This window comes from Rhamphochromis sp. 'chilingali' (genome assembly GCF_963969265.1).
Source record: "Rhamphochromis sp. 'chilingali' genome assembly, chromosome: 18".
Taxonomy (NCBI): Eukaryota; Metazoa; Chordata; class Actinopteri; order Cichliformes; family Cichlidae; genus Rhamphochromis; species Rhamphochromis sp. 'chilingali'.
The window spans coordinates 25,508,069-25,529,888 of NC_137945.1; the positions used below are offsets into that span (position 1 = coordinate 25,508,069).

The window sequence follows — 21,820 nt, forward strand, 5'->3', positions numbered from 1 at the left end:
CCGCATTAAAGGGAGAGGACGTGCAAACGTTACCACTGCTGCTGGGTTGAGATTCACGAGTCCGGAGCGGAATTAAAAACACGACATTCATTTAAGGTCATCGCGTGTTTTGTGAGCAAATGCTTTTGCATATTCGTAGTGTTTCCTCCCTTAAATGAAGTATCTACTTTGCAAGTATTACAAGTTGCCCTGTTGTCATCCGTTCTTGTAAAGTATAACCAAACTTTTTAGCGTTTGAGCCGCCGTGTTTCCTGCCAGGTAAATTACGCTCCGCAACGTGGTGACGTCATTCAGGGCGACTGGAATCGATAAGGAAATCGTTTGCAAAAATGGCAAACGATTCCAAGGAATTGAAACAGTGGGAACCGGTTCTCAACAAGAACCGGTTTTCGATACCCATCCCTAGCCATCAGCCTGCAGTGAAGTCATATGAAACTTACAAAGTCTCTCCATGTGCTGCATTCAGGAACAACAGTGAACAGTCTCAATAGATGGCTGCTCTCCAGAGTTTAGAAACAGTTTGGATCATTTTGAATGACAGCGATCAAAAGGAGGTTTTTGTATCAGTACTAAGCTATGTTGATTTTAACGCTGAGGTATTTTTCAGGGAACTTTACTGATAATTAGGAATTTGGAGAAAGACACAAAGTCACTTCATTATTTAAAAAAAGCTGAATCTGCTCAGTGAAAAACACATACTTGTCCTTACTTGTCCTGTTTTAAGTGGAGTCCCGCCTCTTTCTAGTAAGCAGCTCACCTGTGTTTCCGTGTTTAGTGTCCGGATGTGGAGTGGAGCTTGTTGTTGGTATTTGTGTTTGAAGAAACTGTAAGTTTGCTTTGTTTCCTCCTTTTAGAATTTGTCTTTAGGAACTTTAAGAGGAGAATGTGAATTGAGACATTTGTATTTACATAACATACAATAAATCAGATGTTTGATTTGAATTGGACTGTAAATCATACAAACTCCTGGGCTTGTGATAGTGTTTTCAGCTCTGTTAAATAACATGTTGTTACTGCTTCACAAAGATCAGGTGTGCTTCAAATTGAAACTCTACTGCATAGAGTTACTAGTTTTTCTAGTTTAAGCTTCCACTGAAAAGCGTTTCCTTCACTTAAAACACCACACATCACTTGAGGCAGCTTTGTTTCTCATGAATATATTAAAGGACAGAGGACAGAGCTTTTTGTGTTCTACTTGTGTTCTAGTTCCTCTCAATAAGCAGCTCACTTTGTGTTCTCAGTCCTTCTGTATCTAATATCTGCACATAACTCTTGAAGATTGACAGTTTTGCTTTGCTGTTTTAAATCCCAGGACCAGAAGCTTAGCTCTGAGATCCAGAAGGAGATCATGTCTATCTTAAAGGTTAAATCAGATTTAACACAAGTCTGATATTTAAGTTTGTTCTCCATAGAAGACAGAGGATAGAAAGGATTTATTTGAACTTTGAATCATATAAGGTTATTCCTGCAGACCACGAATAAAAATACGTTTTTAACATTTAAATGTCACAGTATATCTGAGTGAAAAATAAGTCAAGATTTGTTTCTTTAGCATGTCTATAACAACCTCAGTTGAGCAAAGATATCCTGCTTAACTAGAGCTGGCAGCCAGTGAGCAGATTTTTAGAGCCCAGATCTAAAAATGTGTAAGAGCAGTTGGTTCATAGACCCCTTGGCCTGAGGAACAGAATATGACAGGTAGTTACTTACTAGAGCAAGTACTACTGTACTGCATGACTTTTTTAAAGAAAAGCAAGAAGTTCTGTGTAATAGAGTAATGATTTTCTTGAATAACAACCCCAACAGTGCACATCACTGTGTGAACTTTACTCTGACTGAGTCTGAGCAGTTAGACAACATTTTTTTGGAGTGAACACATAAAGGTGTGGCTCACAGACACACAGAGTTAAATCCAGTCTGAAGCAAGACTCAAAGATCAGTTTGTACACAGACAGTAAAAAACTGCATTTACAGTCTGTCAAAAAGTGAGCACATCCCTCATATGTTTGTGAATATTTTGTTATATCTTTTCATGGGACAACATTGAACATATGATCCTTTAATACAATGTAAAGTACCCAATGTACACCTTGTATAATGGTGTAAATTTGTTGTCCCCTCAAAATAACTCAGCATACAGCCATTAATGTTTAAACTGTTGGCAAAAAAAGTGAGTACACTCGTGTGATTTCAGGATTCATGTATGGCATGTGTCAGCTCCATGGCAGTAAACACAGGACTGATCTGTTAATCATTTGAAACCAGAGTGATATTGCTGCCTCTGTCAGTCTGTGGAGAAGGCGGAGAGGAGCCGCTGCTCACTGACACACTAACTGCAGTTTGAGCTCGGCCGCTGTTCCACAGTAACTGCAGTTAGGTGGACACATCTTTTTGACCATAACCAGTTATAGTGTGAACAGCGGTTGGAGGTCGGGGGTCTTTATAATTACAGTGCAAGTGGATGTTTAGATGCAGTATAGAACTAAATTAAATCTGTTGGCTTCTGTCTGTTTAAAAATCCTTTGTTACAAATAGTGGACCTGCTTCAATAGAAAGTAATTATAACAATGGATTGGATTTATATAGCGCTTTTCAATGCCACTATTCATTCACTCTCACATTCACACACTGGTGGAGGCAAGCTACGGTTGTAGCCCCAGGGCAGCCCTGGGGCAGACTGACAGAAGCGAGGCTGCCATATTGCGCCATCGGCCCCTCTGGCCAACACCAGTAGGCGGTAGGGTAAAGTGTTTTTCCCAAGGACACCAACGACCAGGACAGAGAGCCCGGGGCTCGAACCGGCGACCTTCCGGTTACAGATGAGGAAGTACTGGAGAAAGAGCTCTAACTCTTAAACTCTTACTCTTCTCCTCCAATTGAAGTTAAAGCTACACAGTAAGAAAAAAAACAACAACAACAACAACAAAAAAACCTCCTCTTGTTGTGAAAATCTGCCTCCACCTGTCTCCTTTCGTTTTCTGTCCACATTAACACACTTACAGAGACAGACTCACTTATTTTTCTTATTTACAGTGAATCAGTGTGTGTCAGTGAATGCTTCGTGTGTGCTTTGTCTCCATCTAGTGGACTGATAGTAGAAGTAGAGCAGCTAATGGCTTCCTCTGCCTCACACTGCTGTCTGACTGCATTCAGCAGACACTGAGATGAAGCAGAAAAGAAACACCTGATATTTGGACAGCACACATGATGGAAAGGAGGATTTCAGTTGATGTGCACATGAATGATTTGTGTTTCCTCTGCAGGTGAAGGTAGAAAGTGTATGTGAGCTGATGTGGACGTGAATTCAGCAGCATGGATCAGTGTGAGGACAGAGAGGAGGGAGTCCCTCCCTCTAAACCCACTCTGTTTGGGGAAAATGAGAGCCAGACCAAAGCTCAGAGGTGAGATGACCATCTCTAACAGTCCATAACTCTTCTCCAACTCACAGCTCAGCACTCACATCACTGCTCCATCATTATTTCCTTCGGGATGAATAAAGTATGATCAATCAATCAATTATTCCCAGGAAAAGACGGAAACGTGGGAGAAAACATAAACATGGAAAAGAACCCGATGCCACCTGTGTGTCATTAAAGAGCGACTCCATTCATTTTAAAGCCCAGCAGTTGTCTGCTGCAGAGAGGTGAGCTGTTAGTAACATGAACTCTTTGAGACCTGACTTAATTGATTGATGTTGTTGGATATTAACTGCATTGCAAACAGGTCATTCCCTCAATCTCATTTAAACTGTCTCTTAAAAACAAGCCTTTGGTTTTAAACAACTGAAAACCCACAATCAGTCATTTTAAATTAAACGAGTTCCAGCAGAAGATGTATACATTTCTCAGTAATAACTGTTTTGAAATTAACAGACAGTTGCTGCTCCATAGTTTATTAATTGATAGAGATCTAGAGTTTGATAGTTTGATAGAGAGAGAGATTATATACAGTGGGGAAAAAAAGTATTTAGTCAGCCACCAGTTGTGCAAGTTCTCCCACTGAAAATGTTGAGAGAGCCCTGTAATTTTCATCACCTTAACTATGAGAGACAAAATCCTGAAAATCACATGGTCTGATTTTTAAAGAATTTATTTGCAAATTATGGTGGAAAATAAGTATTTGGTCTGTTTGAACTCTTTATCAGTATAAAAGACACAACCTTAAACCTGGGTTTTCTGACCTTGCGTTTTGAGTTCCGGTGTTTTTGTTGCTTTGTATTATGAATTATGTATTAAGTGCTCTTTGTTAGTCTATAGTGATGGGATTTCTCGGCTCACTAAAAAGAGCCGGCTCTTTCGGCTCCGAACTGGCTCTTCAGGTTGTTTTGTTGCTTTAATTAGTTTATTATTAACAATAATATAAAAATATGCACAAAAGTAATAACTAATGTAAATAAATGGTTTTATTTATATATCTTTATATATAAATATATACATTGGCTCCTAGAGACAAAGCACACACAAACTCCAAAGCACATTTCTAGTGTTAACTGAACTTCAAAACAGAGCTACCTAGATCACTTAAATTACACAATTGAAAGCATATGTGTATTGTTTGTGTATTTATACACAAGCACTCATATATATTCAAATAATTTAAAAAAATGTTTATTTACCTGTTACCACCACACACCAAATCAGGTCGTTGGTACTTCCTGGCTTGTGTAACCTCTAGATAACAAAAGCTCAGCACTGTGCCTAGCATCCTGGAGCACTTCTGTTGTGTTTTGTACGTGTTTTGGAGTTTGTACGTGCTTTGTCTCTAGGGGCCACCGTAAATATACTTTTATTTATTCACTCCACATAAAATGTAATAAATATTCATATAATACAAAAACCAACTATTCACAGTTCAACTTTTAACTATTTAAATTTTCAGCTTTTTCCTTTTAAACAAATTTAAAGTGAAACAACACAAAACACTGCAAACCACAACACAATTAAATATATATTAAAATATGAAAACATAAAGAAGATGCACATTCTCTGTCATATGGGCCTGCATGAATAAACTTTCTGAATCCTTTATCATCTGCAACTGAAAATAGTTGTGGATGATTACTATACCTTTGTAATATGACATTGTTGTCCCTGGCTCTCTTTCTCTGTCTCTCCCTCCTGCTCTCTCCCTGTGCTACTGCGTGTGGAACTACCGCCCCTCCCCCCTCTGCCCAGCGCAAAGCACAAGGCTTGCATGCGGAGTGAAGCGGAAAAAGGTGCGAGAAAGAGGGTGAGAGAAGGAAAAAAAAACCCACGGCTCGCAATAAGGAGCCGGCTCGCGTCGTTCACGTCAAAGCTCCGGCTCTAAGAGCCATTTTGTTCGCAACCAACACATCACTATTAGTCTATAGTTTATTTCTATAAGGTCTAGTTTCTTGTGGTCCCAGTTTAGTTCCCTGATTGTTTAGTAATTTCCCTCTGTGTAGCTGACCCCTGTGTCTCCCTCTGTGTCTAAGTTTATACAGTTATGTGAGTTCTTGTGCCTTGTGTCCACTCCTTATGTTCAGTGTTTCCCTCATCCTGTCGTGATTGTGCTCTCTCGTGCCCCTCCATGTTCTGTCTCACCTTCCAGTCCGTCTCTGTGTCCTCCCCATTTTGTCTTGTGTCTAAGTGCCCTCAGCCGTGTCTCCCAGCTGTTCCCTGTTGCCCTGTTCTCCTTCTGTATTTATTGTCTGTGCTCACCTCCATTTGTTGTAGCGTCGTCCCCTCACGCTGTGTGTCACCTCCATGCTCCCTGTGTTCCCAGTGTAGCCCCCTGCGTGTCTTGGGTTTTTGATTTGAGTTTCTTGTTTATAGCTCCTTGTGTTTAGTTTAGTACCAGTGTGTTTTTTCCAGCAATAATACTGCCATTTTCAGTTCATCCCTCCCCGCGTTTGAGTCCCTGCTTTTAGGTTCTATTTCCTTCCAGCCACGCAGTGAATCATGACACAAGCAGTCAGTCACACTCCAAACTCCACGATGGCCAAGACCAAAGTGCTGTCCAAGGACACCAGAAAAAAAAGTTGTAGACCTGCACCAGGTTTGGAAGACTGAATCTGCTATAGGTAAGCAGCTTGGTGTGAAGCAATCAACTGTGGGACCAATTATTAGAAAATGGAAGACATATAAACCCACTGATAATCTCCCTCGATCTGGGGCTCCACGCAAGATCTCACCATGTGGGGGTGAAGTCACAAGAACAGGGAACAAAAATCCCAGAACGACCTGCAGAGAGCTAGGACCAAAGTAACAAAGGCTACCATCAGTAACATACTACGCCTCCAATTTCTTAAACTGCCGCGACATTCTACACTGCATTTCTGACATACAAAAAACACTGGAATCAATGGTACTCTTCTTGCTGTCTTTGACTGCTGAGGTTCTCTATAATATTTGGTAAAGATTTCATAATTTTATTGCATATTCTATGAGGATACTGAGCTGTTCATAATTATTAATAGTCATTTTTTGTTAACAGGATTTTTACAAAACCAGAAATCACTGTTCAGCTTTTGTTATCAGGGTTTGGATGTGCACAGTTATTGGAGTTGCATGTTGTTAATGTTCAGATAACAAGAGAATTATAAGATAAGAGAGCTGACATGATGTTTTTGTGTCAGACAAAGACATCATGTCATGTAAAATAACCTCATAATTCACGTATTATTAAGTGAGAGGTTTATTTTTTTGTTTTTGTTTTTTGTTGTTTTGGGTTTTTTTAAAATTTCATATTCTTTTTAGTGCAGAGGACCAGCAGGTTGCATTTTAGGTTATAATGTTTTGTTGTATTATTCTGATTCTTTATGATGTCTCCACAGAGTGGACCAGAAGAGCTCAGAGGTTCCCAGTGGTCAGTCTTCCCAGAAGCATCAGACACACCTGGACTCTATATTTATGGTGTGTACATGTGCAACAACTACTTTTACATTCTGTTGACAGACATATTCTTGCTGGGTTCTGGCTCAGAGGGTAGAGCGAGCTGAACAGAATGCTATGGTCAGATTTTTGCCTCCACTACAAATACATCGGCAAATATCTAGCATCTAGTATTTTAGAAAAAACAACAACAACAAAACAGTTTATTTAAGAAGCGCCTTTCAAGAATCGAGTACACCTTACAAGCAGTTAAATAACAGACAGTATGGCTACTTTTTCAAGAAGAAGAGAACATACTACATAATGCTACATAGTATTTGGTAGTATTGCAGTGAATACTGCATAACATTAATCAGAAAAGGCAGGTTTAAAAAGATGTCTTAAGGCCTAAGGTGTCTTAAAGCTACTTTAAATATAGGGAGAAAACCAATGTTGTGAAAGTGGCATGGAAGAAAGTTCCAGTGCACACTCAGCTGAAAGTACTGGAGGGTAATTTGAGCAGATGGGAAAATAACAGTAGCAGAGGAGGATGATGTCAGAGTACGGGAAGGAGTGGAGCTGTGCAGAAGATGTGATATGGAGGTGTGACTTTATGGAGATACTTTGAAATAAGAAGCAGAATCTAAAATCAATGTGATATTTCACAGGAAGGCAGTGAAATGGTTGAAGAGCAGTAGTAATGCGTTCTATTAATGACACAAGCAGCTGAATTTTGCACCAGCTGAAGTCTATGGAGATATTTGTGTGGAAACTGTTGAGAAATCAGTTTTACCCTGGTTCTTTTTTATTCCTCGAGCATCCAGAGACAGCACCGGAACTCAGTAGTCATTTTCACAAAACCTTTATTCATCTTTATTCATCTTCATTTAAGCATGCATCTTCTAGAAGGGGAGATGTGCAAGGCCGGTGTCCCTCTGCAAATCTTCACTCCTTTGTCTGTGAAACACAGACCCCCATGGTGTACTGCAAACTCTGTGTTTGTGTGTGTATGCACGAGCACCTGAGTGCCTGTGTGTGCGCGTACCGTGTGCATGTAGGTGTGGGTGCGTCGTAACAGTCAAAGCACTGTGTGTGTCTCTGTGTACGTGACTTCCTGTCGGTCATAAAAGTAATCTCCTCACCTAAGCTACACCACATTCCTCTACACAACATAGAAAACAGAGTTAACATATTACAAACACTGAGACTCCCACTCTGCATCCACTGGACCATTGGCCTCTTGTTGTCTTACATTTACATTTACATTTAAGGTGGAGAGTCTCCTGCAAACCTACTTCTAAGTTTATAACAATTATGAGTTTTTATTAAAGGTACAAGCATCAGCATCCGCAATCCCCAACTGTAGCTTCCTGTCTCCTTTTATGACAGCAGACCCCCAGTGTCAATAAATTCCTTTCCCTCTAAACAATTACACACACTCACAAGCCTACAGCTAAGCCAAACTGAAACACACAGACAAATCCTTCCTTATTCCTCTGATCTAAACAAATTTAACACATCATATTCTAATAATTGTTTTCTTGTACTCACATAATCTAGAAAGGATAAAATTATAATAATCCATATGGAATATTACCTAGAGCAAGAATAGCAGTAGTGTTATCAATGAGAAATGATAACTAATATTATGTAGCTGGAAATATGATCACCAAGTAATAATACTGATAAGTATTTCAAAGTGTAGGGCACTATCAAGAGAAACATCTAGGCTCCTCAGCTCTGAATAACAATGTATGGACATACAATGTACTATATGGACTACCTGCCACATGCTGTGGGATCGTAAAAATTATAGTACTGAAAAGGGCATGAAGGTATTACACTGCACAGCGCAATAAAACTGAGGTGGAAAATTTCAGGTGGCTGAAAGATACTATTATAGTTGAGAAAAGAGCTCTACTGTTCGTTTCACCAGATCTGATAAATGTTCCATAATATCCAGATTTAGCTGCAGATAGAGAATCCTTATAGTTGTGTGTGTGAGAGACATGTTCTTATGAAGAACATGAGACATAACTTGTTAACTTGACATGTTTACACAACATTTATCTTTAACAACAATATAAAGGGATAGATATATGGAAAATATTCTGACAAAATGTGGATTTTACCTTTTCCCACTTCTTTTAGATAACCAGGGTTTGAATTTCATTGAGGGATTGTGTATATTGAGCCTAATTAAACAGATTTCCAGAAACACACCTCCTTCTATGTTCTTTGTTTTTCTCCTGTGTGAGAAAGGTTTTGGGGTATTTCATAAAATATTCTGTTCCAGATGCTGGAGGACAAAATAATCTCTTTTGTGAAGAACGAGCTGAAGAAGATCCAGACAGGTCTGAGTCCAGATGACCTACAATGTTTTAAGAGTCAATGTGAGGATGAGGCTGTATTACAGAGTGTGGATGAAGAACAGAGTACGAGCAGCAGAGAAGCATTTGTGATGATTACAGTGGACTTCCTGAAGAGAATGAAGCAGAATAAGTTCGCTGAGTGTTTGCTGAGAGGTGAGAATTATTCTCTAAATAAAAAAACATTCTGAAAAAAAGTGCTAAAACATTCAACAATATTTCAAGTAACACAAAAATACATTCAAAATATGTACACTTGATAAATCCTTGATTTGTGTGTGTGTGTGTGTGTGTGTGTGTTGGGTCCTTAAGGAACCTGCACTCGGAACTTCCAGTGGCATCAACATGAATTTAAATCTAACATGAAGAAGAAGTTTCAGTGTGTGTTTGAGGGGATCGCTAAAGCAGGAGACCAAACCCTTCTGAATCAGATCTACACAGAGCTCTACATCACAGAGGGACGGACTGTAGATGTCAGCGATGAACATGAGGTCAGACAGATTGAAACAACATCCAGTAAACCAGACAGTCTAGAAGCAATAATCAGACAAGAAGACATCTTTAAAGACTCACGTGAAAGACATAAACCAATCAGAACAGTGCTGACAAAGGGAGTGGCTGGCATAGGGAAAACTGTCTTAACACAGAAATACACCCTCGACTGGGCTGAAGACAAAGCCAACCAGCACATCCAGTTCATATTTCCATTCACTTTCAGAGAGCTGAATGTGCTGAAAGAGGAAAAGTTCAGCTTGGTGGAACTTGTTCATCACTTCTTTACTGAAACCAAAGAAGCAGGAATCTGCAGCTTTGAAGACTTCCAGGTTGTGTTCATCTTTGATGGTCTGGATGAGTGTCGACTTCCTCTGGACTTCCACAAAACTACAATGCTAACTGACCCTAGAAAGTCCTCCTCAGTGGATGTGCTGCTGATAAACCTCATCAGGGGGACACTGCTTCCCTCTGCTCGTCTCTGGATAACCACACGACCTGCAGCAGCCAATCAGATCCCTCATGAATGTCTTGGCAGGGTAACAGAGGTCAGAGGGTTCACTGACCCACAGAAGGTGGAGTACTTCAGGAAGAGATTCACAGATAAGAAGCAGATCAGCACCATCATCTCCCACATTAAGACCTCACGAAGCCTTCACATCATGTGCCACATTCCAGTCTTCTGCTGGATCACTGCTACAGTTCTGGAGGATGTGCTGAAAACCAGAGAGGGAGGGCAGCTGCCCAAGACCCTGACTGAGATGTACATCCACTTCCTGGTGGTTCAGGCCAAAGTGAAGAAGGTCAAGTATGAAGGAGGAGCTGAGACAGATCCACACTGGAGTCCAGAGAGCAGGAAGATGATTGTGTCTCTGGGAAAACTGGCTTTTGATCACTTGCAGAAAGGAAACATGATCTTCTATGAATCAGACCTGATAGAGTGTGGCATCGATATCAGAGCAGCCTCTGTGTACTCAGGAGTGTTCACACAAATCTTTAAAGAGGAGAGAGGACTTTACCAGGACAAGGTGTTCTGCTTCATCCATCTGAGTGTTCAGGAGTTTCTGGCTGCTCTTCATGTCCATCTGACCGTCATCAACTCTGGGGTCAATCTGCTGGTAGAACAAGTAATTACATCCCAGATGTGTGAAAGAAGAGAAGAATCTGCAGGGAGACACTTCTACCAGAGTGCTGTGGACAAGACCTTGCAGAGTCCAAATGGACACCTGGACTTGTTCCTCCGCTTCCTCCTGGGTCTTTCACTGCAGACCAATCAGACTCTCCTACGAGGCCTTCTGACAGAGACACGAAGTAACAAACAGGAAACAGTTCAGTACATCAAGAAGAAGCTCAGTGAGAATCTGTCTGCCGAGAAAAGCATCAATCTGTTCCACTGTTTGAATGAACTGAATGATCATTCTCTAGTGGAAGAGATCCAACAGTCGTTGAGATCAGGAAGACTTTCCACAGAAAAACTGTCTCCTGCTCAGTGGTCAGCTCTGGTCTTCATCTTACTGTCATCAGAAAAAGATCTGGATGTGTTTGACCTGAAGAAATACTCTGCTTCAGAGGAGGCTCTTCAGAGAATGCTGCCAGTGGTCAAAGCCTCCAACAAAGCTCTGTATGTATGCATCTATATACACGTTTATTGTTGAAATGTTTATGCAACTATGGTCTATTGCATCTGGAAGTCTTAGGATTTCTGAAATATTTGTGGAATTAACCCTTATCAAAGTGGACCCAGAGCTTTTCTTTAACTCTTCAAAAACTAATATAAATGAAAAGAAAATGATAAAAATCCCTGCAGTGAGCTAAAGCACCTTGTTTCCAACAGATGATGAATGGTGGTTTCATCGGGGGTTCAGTATGTGATAATTAATAATTATTTTGAACTGTATCAGGCAACAGCAATCACTGGTATTCTAATTTAGAAAGTATGCCTGTGTCAGTGGTTATTGATCTATAATCAGTAAAAGTACTAGCTCTCTACTTGCTTAACGGATACAGAGGTGTAACTGTGCTTTTTCAAACCTAATTCTATTTTTTTTATGCTTGATCTACGAGTTGTATTGTTATTTATGAAGCAGAGTCAGACATTTTTTTTCTGGTGGTAAGTTAAAAATAAGTTATTTAATTTCATCACAAATTAAATTGGTTTGCAGATTGTTTGGCTGTAACCTCACAGACAGAAGCTGTGAAGCTCTGCGTTCAGTTCTCAGCTCCCTGTCTTCTAGTTTGGGAGAACTAGACCTGAGTAACAATGACCTGCAGGACTCAGGAGTAAAGCTTCTGTCTGCTGGATTAAAGAATCCAAGCTGTTCACTGAAAACTCTCAGGTGAGGATTAAAGCTTTTTTCATTAATTTAGGTTTATGATCTGGATTATAGTATTGATCAAACAACAACATTGTCGAATTCAAAATTTAGCTGTTATTCATATTTATGTTAGCCTCTGATTTACTAATTCATTTATTCTTTTTCATAACATTAAAAAAATTGAGTATGAACCTGTGTGTATAACATGCTTTTTAGCGCCAGTCTGTTGAGAGATTTCAGATATTTTGGATTCATAACATATCAATTTATTTTCATTGTTACAAATTGTTTCATACAGGATTGCAGCAAATGTACTTCAAACCTTTTATTTAGGGGTTTGATTTATTTGTGTTAACCCTTACACCCTGGTGAAATAGTTTCTGGATGAATACATGATGAGAATTTTCCACATCTCCTCATCTATCCTTTTTGACTTCCTTAAATTAAATAAATAAATAAATAAATAAATAATACAAAAATAACTTTGGAAACCTAAATAAACTAAATAAATCAATAAAATGCCACTTGGATGAGTGACGAAATGTTTCTCCCACAAAACGCTACGTCCAGATGAACAGAATCAACTTTTGGAGATTTACTTTCCTGTATGATTGAGAATGCATCAAGAAGAGTAAAGTGTTGTTTTGTGTAGCTTAAACCTTTCAGCTCAATTAATTTCAAACTTTTACATAGTGACTCATATTATACTGTGATCTATATCTGCTTTTGAGAGCACAGTTTCAAATTAAATTCTTAGTATATCACTACCACTATAGTCTCTGTTTCTCCAGTTGTGTCACTGCTGCTGTACTGCTCAGTGTCAAATGTTTTGTTATTCATCTGCCTCTTTCAACACTACTAGGTACATTACTGTCCTGAAAATATTCCTGGAAAAGTAGGAAGTGTAGCCTAAAACAGAAACTTCTTATAAACCACCAATTCAATTTTCCCTGTTCTGTGACACAACCTCCAAGTAGAAAAAAATGTAATAAATAAAAAAACCCTCTGGTTATTGGTTATCTGTATCTGGTTATCTATCTCCAGTGACTATAGTATTTCCGGGGCCGGCGCAGGTGACACAACAACAAATTTGAAACTGCAACATTGACTTAATTGAGGTCTCTGGGGAAAACCTGATCAAAAAACTTGATCATCTGAATGCTTTGGCAATAATTTTGCACCAGATGACCTTTTTGATGAAAAACCTCTTTATATATCCAGGCTTGGGACCAGTAATACATTACAATGGTGCCAAGGACAGCAGAGTTGTGGCTGGTTCTTTCTTTCATCTGACCAATAGTGCTAAAATTGAAAACATTTTCTCTCAGAGTGATGTTGAAAAAATGGTTTGAGCATTTGTTACTTTGAAGTTGACTTTGACTGTAGTCATTATTTTCTAAATGCTCCCACAGAAGTTTTCAATTGCTCCAAATTACTGTGGTGAGATTACAGAGACAGAGGCAATGAAAGAGAGATCATATTCTCCTATAATATCTTCTATTAAGTGGTTTCCTTTTAAATTCAGAGTTTAATTAAAATAATTTTCTCACAAAATCCTGAATGATCAGACCATAAAGAAAGCATAATAACATATTCACTTTTAGAGTGCAAGGTTACTTGTGGTTCTTAGTGTTCCCAAGAAGAGATTTAGGTAATTAAACTTGAAACAATAGTTCTATTAGGTCAAATGGATGTCCCTGAATTTGGAAATAAGAAAAACAATAAAACAATCCTTGTATGCAGTATTCACAGATGGATTTTTTTTTTGCCTGTCTACAGTCTATCAGGCTGTCTGATCACAGAGGAAGGCTGTAGGTCGCTGGCCTCAGCTCTGAGCTCAAACCCCTCCCATCTGAGAGAGCTGGACCTGAGCTACAACCATCCAGGAGACTCAGGAGTGGAGCTGCTGTCGGCTGGACTGAAAGATCCACGCTGGAGACTGGACACTCTCAGGTAGGGGAATAATGTCTGATAGAGGAGGAAGAGCTGTAAACTTTAAATAATTTAATTCTTTAATCTGTGTTTGTTTCATGCAGATGTTACATTAACACACACACACACACAGAGGAAACCTATATCTATTACACCAAGTGTTTCTTCTTCTTTCACCTCTTTTCACTCTCTGCAGCTAATCATGAGGTGTTATTAAGCTCTTGGTTTCTTCCAATGTGTTTCTTTTCATCCATCTTCCTCTCCTCACCCTAACTGGTTGTGGCAACCCTTTTTTTGGATCTGCCAGAGGTTTCTTCAAAGCAAGTTTTTTTTTTTTGGTTTTTTTTTTGGCTGTACCGTTTGGTAATTTAGCAATCAGAATTATTGTCTGATGGCCAAAAGGATGCTATTTTTTCAAGTGGATCATTATGGTTTGCCATATTGGTCCACTTGATTGGTCTTTATTATAAATTAAATTAAATTAAATTAAATTTCATTACAAACTGGACATACATGACTGAGGGATAGGAGAGGGAGAAAGAAAGGGAGAGAAAGAAAAACAGAGGTAAAGATGGACAATGAGAAAAGACAAGAAATCCAGTGGATATCCTGTTGAAAGTGGAAAAAAAGAAAACAAGTAAAAAGAGAATACCACAGTAGGGGTAGGAATACCACACCAACAACCTCAATAAGTCTAAGTAACTGTAAATAATAAATATCGAATGTTAGTGTGCAGCACACAAGACTGACAGTGCACAATATGCTTTGAGGTAGCAGCCAAGGTAGATAGTTTGTGTCTGTGAACATCCATGTGTACACCTGTGTGCATGAGCGCACTTGTATTCAAAAGGTTTCTCAATGTAACAATCTACTAGAGAGTGTGGGGAGCCATAGCCCTGCCCTGCATGCCTGTTTCAGGGTATGAAGCAGGCATGCAGCAGATCCAGTTCCCTGACATCCAGAGGCCCCCCAGAGCACGAGAGCCCAAGAAGGACCATTGGAGGGGCAACCATGCCACCAAAAGAGCTGAGGAGCACCGGACACTAAGTACCACAAACACACCGATGGCTAAGTAAATCAGCCACCAGCAGGTGGCTGCCAGAAAGCAGAAGGTGTCAGCGCGGCCCCTACCGAAAACCCTCAATATGTTAGGAGGTGGGCACCAACGCCAAAGGTGGGGTGGAGTACAAAGACCATCCTCTGGACGCCCTATAGCATGCCCACTCCCAAGGCCCTATATGTATATGTTATGAGGCCCCAAATGGGGGCCCAGCCCTTTAGTAAACTTTTCAAATGCAGGTTTGACAGCAGAAATGAGAGAGATCTGTGATGTCTGGGGCATTCCTCAACTCTCCTAACGGCCTGCAAGCAAAAAAGTCATATAAATGCTGATAATTTATTTCTGAGTAATTTTTCATGTACATAAACATGTATGTTAATAAAAGTGCCTGTGTGAGATTTGGGACACAGCTTTGACTAAGAACTTTCTTTTTGTTCATACTTTATGGCTTTAAAAAAAATATCGAGATATATATCGTTTATCGCCATCCAGCTAAAGAATATCGAGATATGAATTTTAGGCGATATCGCCCAGCCCTACTCTGAGCCCTTCTTGAATGACTCTTCACCATGACAGACTGGAACAGCGGCCGCTGCAGCCTTCTGTCTATCTATCGTTTCCCTCTTTGCTAACTTGTGAACAAAACCCTCCTCAACATGGGGCAGCAACTCATCCCTGATTCAGAGTGGGCTTTCCACCATTTTCTGTCTGAGGACTAGGGATGGGTATCGTTTAGGTTTTATCTGATACCGGTGTCAAACCGGTACTTTTGAAACGGTGCCGGTGCTTAAACGGTGCTCAAACCGGTGCTTAAAGAATGGAGAACACAAACTTTGTCCACAAACCTCTCATGTTCAGCTGTTTTTTTGTAAAAAGATAACAATGTTAGCCTTTTCCGCAGCTATGGGGCATATATGGTATGACTCTTGGCTGGAAGCAGTGCTTAAACAATGGAAAAAACACAAACTTTGTCCAAAAACCTCTCATGTTTAACTGTTTTCTACTTTTTCTTTGGTCATTTTAGCCTCTTTGGCCAGGGTGAAGGGAGTATCTGCCATCAAACAAGAAGACAGCCGCATGTAGCTATGATGATGTTTGCTAGTTCACCTTACATGCATTAATGTAATAACGTGGTTAGCCTACTCAACGTAAATTATACACGAACAACATTAAGCTACTCGCCCAGAGAAGAACGGCTGCTGCTGCCATCATCATCCGTCATCATTTCTGCTACACTGGCAGGGCTAGGGGCCAGGACTCTACTCTTCAGGTTTTTGGGGGATTGTTGCTAACTCCGGGTCCGATAACAGGCACCACACCCGCAGTAGATGTGCACGGCTCTTGCAGCAAGCTATCAAATACGGCGCATTTCTCGGCTTTAAAAAAAAAAAACACTATGCGTCGCCAGCTGTTTCATCGGATTTGAGGTGTTACTTCCTTTGACAGTATCACAGTATCACCTTAAAGCACTTGTTGCAGGCTGCCGAGTTTGCATATTTTGCTGTGAAGTACAGCCAGACTTTTGACCGCTTCGCCTTGGGCATTTTTAATCTGTAGCTCTGCTCTAAAAGAACGTACGTACCTGGACCCGCCTACTATCCTCAGAAATGTAAAATGATTGGCTAGAATTCAAAGTGTATGACATCTCAGGAAAAAAAAGCACCGAAATAAAGCACCGAAATGTGCGTTGCTTTTCGGTCTGGTTACTACCGTTTATGTCAGAACCGGTGCCATCATGGCACCGGATACTGGTACCCATCCCTACTGAGGACCATGGCTAAAGATTTAGAAGTGGTGATTCTTATTTCTGCCACTCCACTCAGCTGTGATTTACTCCAGTGAGAGCTGGCGGCTCCACTATCTAATGGCTGTCCAAGCCCGACAGCTTCATGGTGATCACAGAGAGGGACATGCAATGTCCCGCTTGAGAGGCCCCAACCACGACACACAATAATGTCATGAAAGGATATTTTTAAAAGGGCTATGCAACATGCCCAATAACTTTTCATTCTGATGATCTACAGAGTCATTTGAGAACAAAACAAATTTCATTGCTCAAAAACTTCACTATCTATAGTGCAGACAGTGTGGATCCTCTAAACTAAGTTTGTGGGATACGATCTTTAAAGAAATGAAGATCAAACTGTCATTGTTTGTATTTGCTTACACAGCATGTCTTGAAGAATTAGCTGGAGTCATCAGCAACAGCAGAGAGCAGTCATATCTCAAGTCTAATAACAACAGACAGGAAAAGATCAATAAAGAAACAACTTCCCCAAACCAAAACACAAATGAAACAATAAGAAAAACAGGTTGAGCTAAAGTATATTTAAAGTTCATCCTGATTAATATAAATGTCACTGATAGTTACAAATATATTGGAAATCCAAAATACATACTACTCAGCTGATGTCTTTCTGTCCAACAGTTCCTTTTCTAGACTTGCAGGAGTTTGATGTAATCTGGGGAGTGATGGTCCAAGCCCCAAAGACAGTAAGAAGCAAGCAGAGGAACAAAGCATTAAAATAAATACAGGGGTTAGAGTTTATGTTGTAAAAATTCATATGGATTGAAAACAAGCCCTGCTCCTAATGGCTGCACTTTCCAAAAACGCTTAGTCTGGGCTTTTATCTAGTAGCTGCTGACTTTTCTTTTTCAAACAATCAACAGAAAATTTCACTGAGAGATATTTGTGTATAAGGTTTTTAAAGCTGTGGTGTTAATTTTTAAGTAACATGGGCCGAGGGGCAGCTGCAACGCTAGGCTAACACTTGCTAACTAGCAAGTTGATAAACCTGGTGCTAAACTTAGAGAAGGCACAAAAACAATTTGAATGAGTGTAAACATTTACTCACCAAATCAGTGTAAAGAATTGCAACAATAATCCCTTGAGCTGAAGCTTCTCCAGCTGAACCCAGGTTTGCTCAACCTATTCTGGGAAAAAAAAAAACCTAAGTGCCATGAACATGTGGACTGACAGGAAGAAAGTGACATGTCATTTTCAAACCATATCATTTTGTCCTTCTGCGCTGAGAAGCAAAATTTCCAGCTTACTATATTTTTCCTAAGTTAAGACAACTTAAATAAACTGGGTTGATCTGCTTTTTGAATTTAAAGTACTGGCAACTTACTGAAATGCGGTCAGCTACTTAGCGCTTAGTGCTGTTTGCGTTAATCTGGTGGTGGTCAGAGGGCCCGGTCGCGCCTGTGTCCGGCAGCCTCGCCTCTGTCAGTGCGCCCCAGGGCAGCTGTGGCTACAGTGTAGCTTACCATCACCAGTGTGTGAATGTGTGTGTGAATGGGTGAATGACTGAATGTAGTGTAAAGCGCTTTGGGGTCCTATGGACTAGAAAAGCGCTATACAAATGCAGGCCATTTAATCTCATTAAAATGACGTTAACGCCATAACCGCATTAACTCTGTTGGCTCATTAACGCGCCAGCGCCGTGCAGCCCCAAGCACGGGCGATCTTCATTAACTCGCTAACAGAGATTTGCTGCGTTAATACGGTTATGGCATTACTGTCATTTTAATGAGATTAACGCTGACAGCACTACTTCATAGTGATTCTAATATTAAAAAAAATGAACAGGTAGAAAAGTTTTTTTTGAGTCTAACAGAGCTAAAGTTCTGTTAGCAGAACTTGTCCTGGATGTAGTGTGTATTTCATCATCACACTTGTGTCCTTTTGTGCGATTAAAAATAAAAGTAATATTTATACCTCTACTATAAACCATTGCAACAAGAAAAACTGATTGTAGCACAGTTTGGTTGAAGACAAATGCATTTTTTTTTTAAATAATCACCCTGCGTCAAAACAACAAGCATTCAGTACAGTTACATATTAAACAGTAAATTACAGATTCCCAATGTGTGCCTTTTCTTGTTTTGTATATATTTCTCCAGTTTGGTGTTTATGCCTGCTGTCTACTATTAATAGTACTTGGAGGACTTGAAGCGAGCTCACCCATGATTTTGTTTTACATGTACAATCTCAATAAAGACACCAAAGACAGGGAGGTGTCCTTTCCAGCTAAACAATAATGAAGGTCACTGTTTGAATCAGTCATATTTCTTTCAATACAGTGATGTGCTGACAGGTCCAGGATCAGTCCAAATCATCAGCAGTTTGATCCACCTATGGACTGAAGTGCATTTGTGAAAATGTTGAACTGTTCTTTTATCAGTGTCTAACAGTATGTGTATGAAAGCCATGTAATGTCCATGTGTGCATGCTGAAAGAGACTGTGCTGGTCTGACTCCCCTCCTCCTTTCAGGGTGGAGCCTGCTGGAGTCCAGTGGTTGAGACCAGGTCTGAGGAAGTGTAAGTGTGTTTTTAATGTGATTCATGAAAACAAAGCAGCACACATTCAACCATCTTCAAACTGTCACATCACTCATTCACATCTCTGATGTCAGGAGGCATCAAAGTGTCAATCAGTGAACAGATGATGGATCAATAACTGCAGCTGGATTGTGTTTGTTCTCTCCACCAGATTCCTGTCAACCCACAATTGACACAAACACAGTACACAGAAACCTCAAACTGTCTGACAACAACAGGAAGGTGACATGTGTGATGGAGGTTCAGTCGTATCCTGATCACCCACACAGATTTGATGTTCATCAGCTGCTGTGTAGAGATGGTCTGACTGATCGCGGTTACTGGGAGGTCGAGTGGAAAGGAGAGGTTTGGATGACAGTGAGTTACAGAAGAATAAGAAGGAAAGGAGTCAGCAATGACTGTTTGTTTGGAGAGAATGATCATTCCTGGAGGTTGTACTGCACTAACGATGGTCCTATTTATGTTTGTCACGATACCAAATTCGTATCCACCACCACCTCCTCCTCCTCCGTCTCTAACAGAATTGCAGTGTACGTGGACTTTCCTGCTGGCACTCTGTCCTTCTACAGAGTCTCCTCTGACACTCTGATCCATCTCCACACCTTCAACACCACATTCACTGAACCTCTTTATCCTGGATTAAAAGTCTTTATGGGTGCCTCAGTGTGTCTGTGCTGAGTTGAGTGTAAAGAGTGTCCTCCTGTTAGAGAAACACTGTCTGTTGAACAGATAGTTCAGTCTGTACATGTCTGTCTCTTTCACTCAGAAACACGTTTTCAGATTCATGGATTCAGTTGATGTTTTAAACTGTTCTAAATGATTTCTTGTAAATTTCTTCCTCTTCAGTCATTTAAAGATGTAAGATACTATTATTCCAGGATCCATATGTTTTTTTTCTGCCTTGGTTTTTGGTTAGTTGTGTTTTTCTGAAGCTCAGTTCACAACCAGCTCCTCTGCATTTTCATTAAAATGAATCCAAATGTTTGATTTCTCTTTCTTAATGGGGTTTTTCCAAAGTCTCCACATGCTCTTACTGTTTCACTCATTGTTGGAAGCTCATAATTTGAAAATGTTTTGTATAAGCTGAAAATATTGGCTCAATAATTTTAAATGCAGTTATAACCAGAATATCATTGTTTTGAGGGATCATAATGGATATGGCTTATCTAATAAACAGCAAAGGCTTCAATCCTGATTTGAAAGTAGTGTTACACCCCGGCCTAGGCAACCGGGGTGCAACGCAGAAAAACAAAGATAAGGAAAAATAAAAAAAAAAAACAAAAAAAACTACTACGGTTCTCCACAAAAATCCCAAAACGAAAGCATCGACACCTATTTACATCAAAGCAAAAATAAGACATTTATTTTCATCACCACACACAAGACGTCAAACTATTTACAACGGGGGGGAAGATCGCGACCATGACACACTGAAACACAGGGTTTAAATACATAGAGGGAGCAATCAGGGAAGGGACAACAGGAGGGAAACACAGCTGGGGCAAATCAGAACTGACGAGACAAGGAAGCGTAAACTGAAAACACTGAGATAAGACAGACTTTCAAAGTAAAGCAGGAAACACATTACAGTCACGCCTAAAACAAAACACTGACAACACCGAAACGTAACAGTTCCCCCCACCCAAAAATCAAACATGTAACCCCAAGTGAAATGTTTGATCAAAACAAACGAAGGCTGAACGAAGGCAGACGAAGCTGATGGAGGCTGGAGCGGTCCCACTGACCCTCCAGCAGACGACGAAGGCTGGAGCGGTCCCTCGGATCCTCCAGCGAAGGCGGACGAAGGCTGGAGCGGTCCCACGGACCCTCCAGCGACGACAAAGGCTGGGGCGGTCCCACGGACCCTCCCCCCGGCGAAGGCGGATGAAGGCAGACGAAGCTGATGGAGGCTGGAGCGGTCCCACGGACCCTCCAGCAGACGACGAAGGCTGGTGCGGTCCCCCGGACCCTCCAGCAGAGGCGGATGAAGGCTGGAGCGGTCCCTCGGACGCTCCAGCAGAGGCGGATGAGCAGCCCACCAGCTGCACACACGGACACGCAGCCCACCAGCTGCAGAAGGCTGGAGCGGTCCCTCGGATCCTCCAGCGAAGGCGGATGAAGGCTGGAGCGGTCCCTCGGAACCTCCAGCGAAGACAGACGAGCAGCTCACTAGCTGCACACATAGACACGCAGCCCACCAGCTGCACACACGGACACGCAGCCCACCAGCTGCAGAAGGCTGGAGCGGTCCCTCGGATCCTCCAGCGAAAGCGGATGAAGGCTGGAGCGGTCCCCGGGCCCTCCAGCGAAGACAGACGGAGGCTGAAGCGGTCCTCGGACCCTCCAGCGAAGACCGAAGGCCGAAGCTGTCCCTCCTTCGGACCCTCCAGCGATCCCGGACCCTCCAGCGAAGACAAACGAAGGCTGGAGCGGTCCCTCGGACCCTCCTAGCGAAGGCGGATGAAGGCTGGAGC

At 41.0% G+C, this 21,820-nt stretch overlaps 1 protein-coding gene across 5 annotated transcripts; it reads left to right on the forward strand.

Moving 5' to 3' along the window:
* Nucleotides 1-751: 751 nt before the first annotated feature.
* LOC308385859 (protein NLRC3-like) lies at nt 752-20,331 on the forward strand. Of its 5 annotated transcripts, XM_080865048.1 has the most exons (10): nt 752-826; nt 3,264-3,401; nt 3,527-3,643; nt 6,797-6,875; nt 9,130-9,358; nt 9,515-11,315; nt 11,857-12,030; nt 13,789-13,962; nt 19,279-19,325; nt 19,498-20,331. In XM_080865048.1, exons 2-10 carry the CDS (start codon nt 3,313-3,315, stop codon nt 20,022-20,024), a joined length of 3,237 nt encoding a protein of 1,078 aa, XP_080721174.1. In that variant the 5' UTR covers nt 752-826; nt 3,264-3,312; the 3' UTR covers nt 20,025-20,331. The 5 variants fall into 5 exon arrangements, with proteins under 5 accessions (XP_080721174.1, XP_080721177.1, XP_080721176.1 ...); XM_080865051.1 differs by lacking the exon at nt 752-826 and having other exon boundaries at nt 3,370-3,401; nt 3,527-6,043; XM_080865050.1 differs by lacking the exon at nt 752-826 and having other exon boundaries at nt 3,370-3,401; nt 3,527-5,229; nt 5,908-6,875.
* The last annotated feature ends 1,489 nt before the right edge of the window (nt 20,332-21,820 follow it).

What these genes read in the sequence shown, in the direction of transcription:
- LOC308385859 (XM_080865048.1), top strand. Translation starts at nt 3,313, where the DNA reads ATGGATCAGTGTGAGGACAGAGAGGAGGGAGTCCCTCCCTCTAAACCC. An exon ending in ACCTGGACTCTATATTTATG is followed by an intron (nt 6,876 to 9,129) that starts GTGTGTACATGT and finishes ATTCTGTTCCAG; the next exon opens with ATGCTGGAGGACAAAATAAT. An exon ending in CGCTGAGTGTTTGCTGAGAG is followed by an intron (nt 9,359 to 9,514) that starts GTGAGAATTATT and finishes TGGGTCCTTAAG; the next exon opens with GAACCTGCACTCGGAACTTC.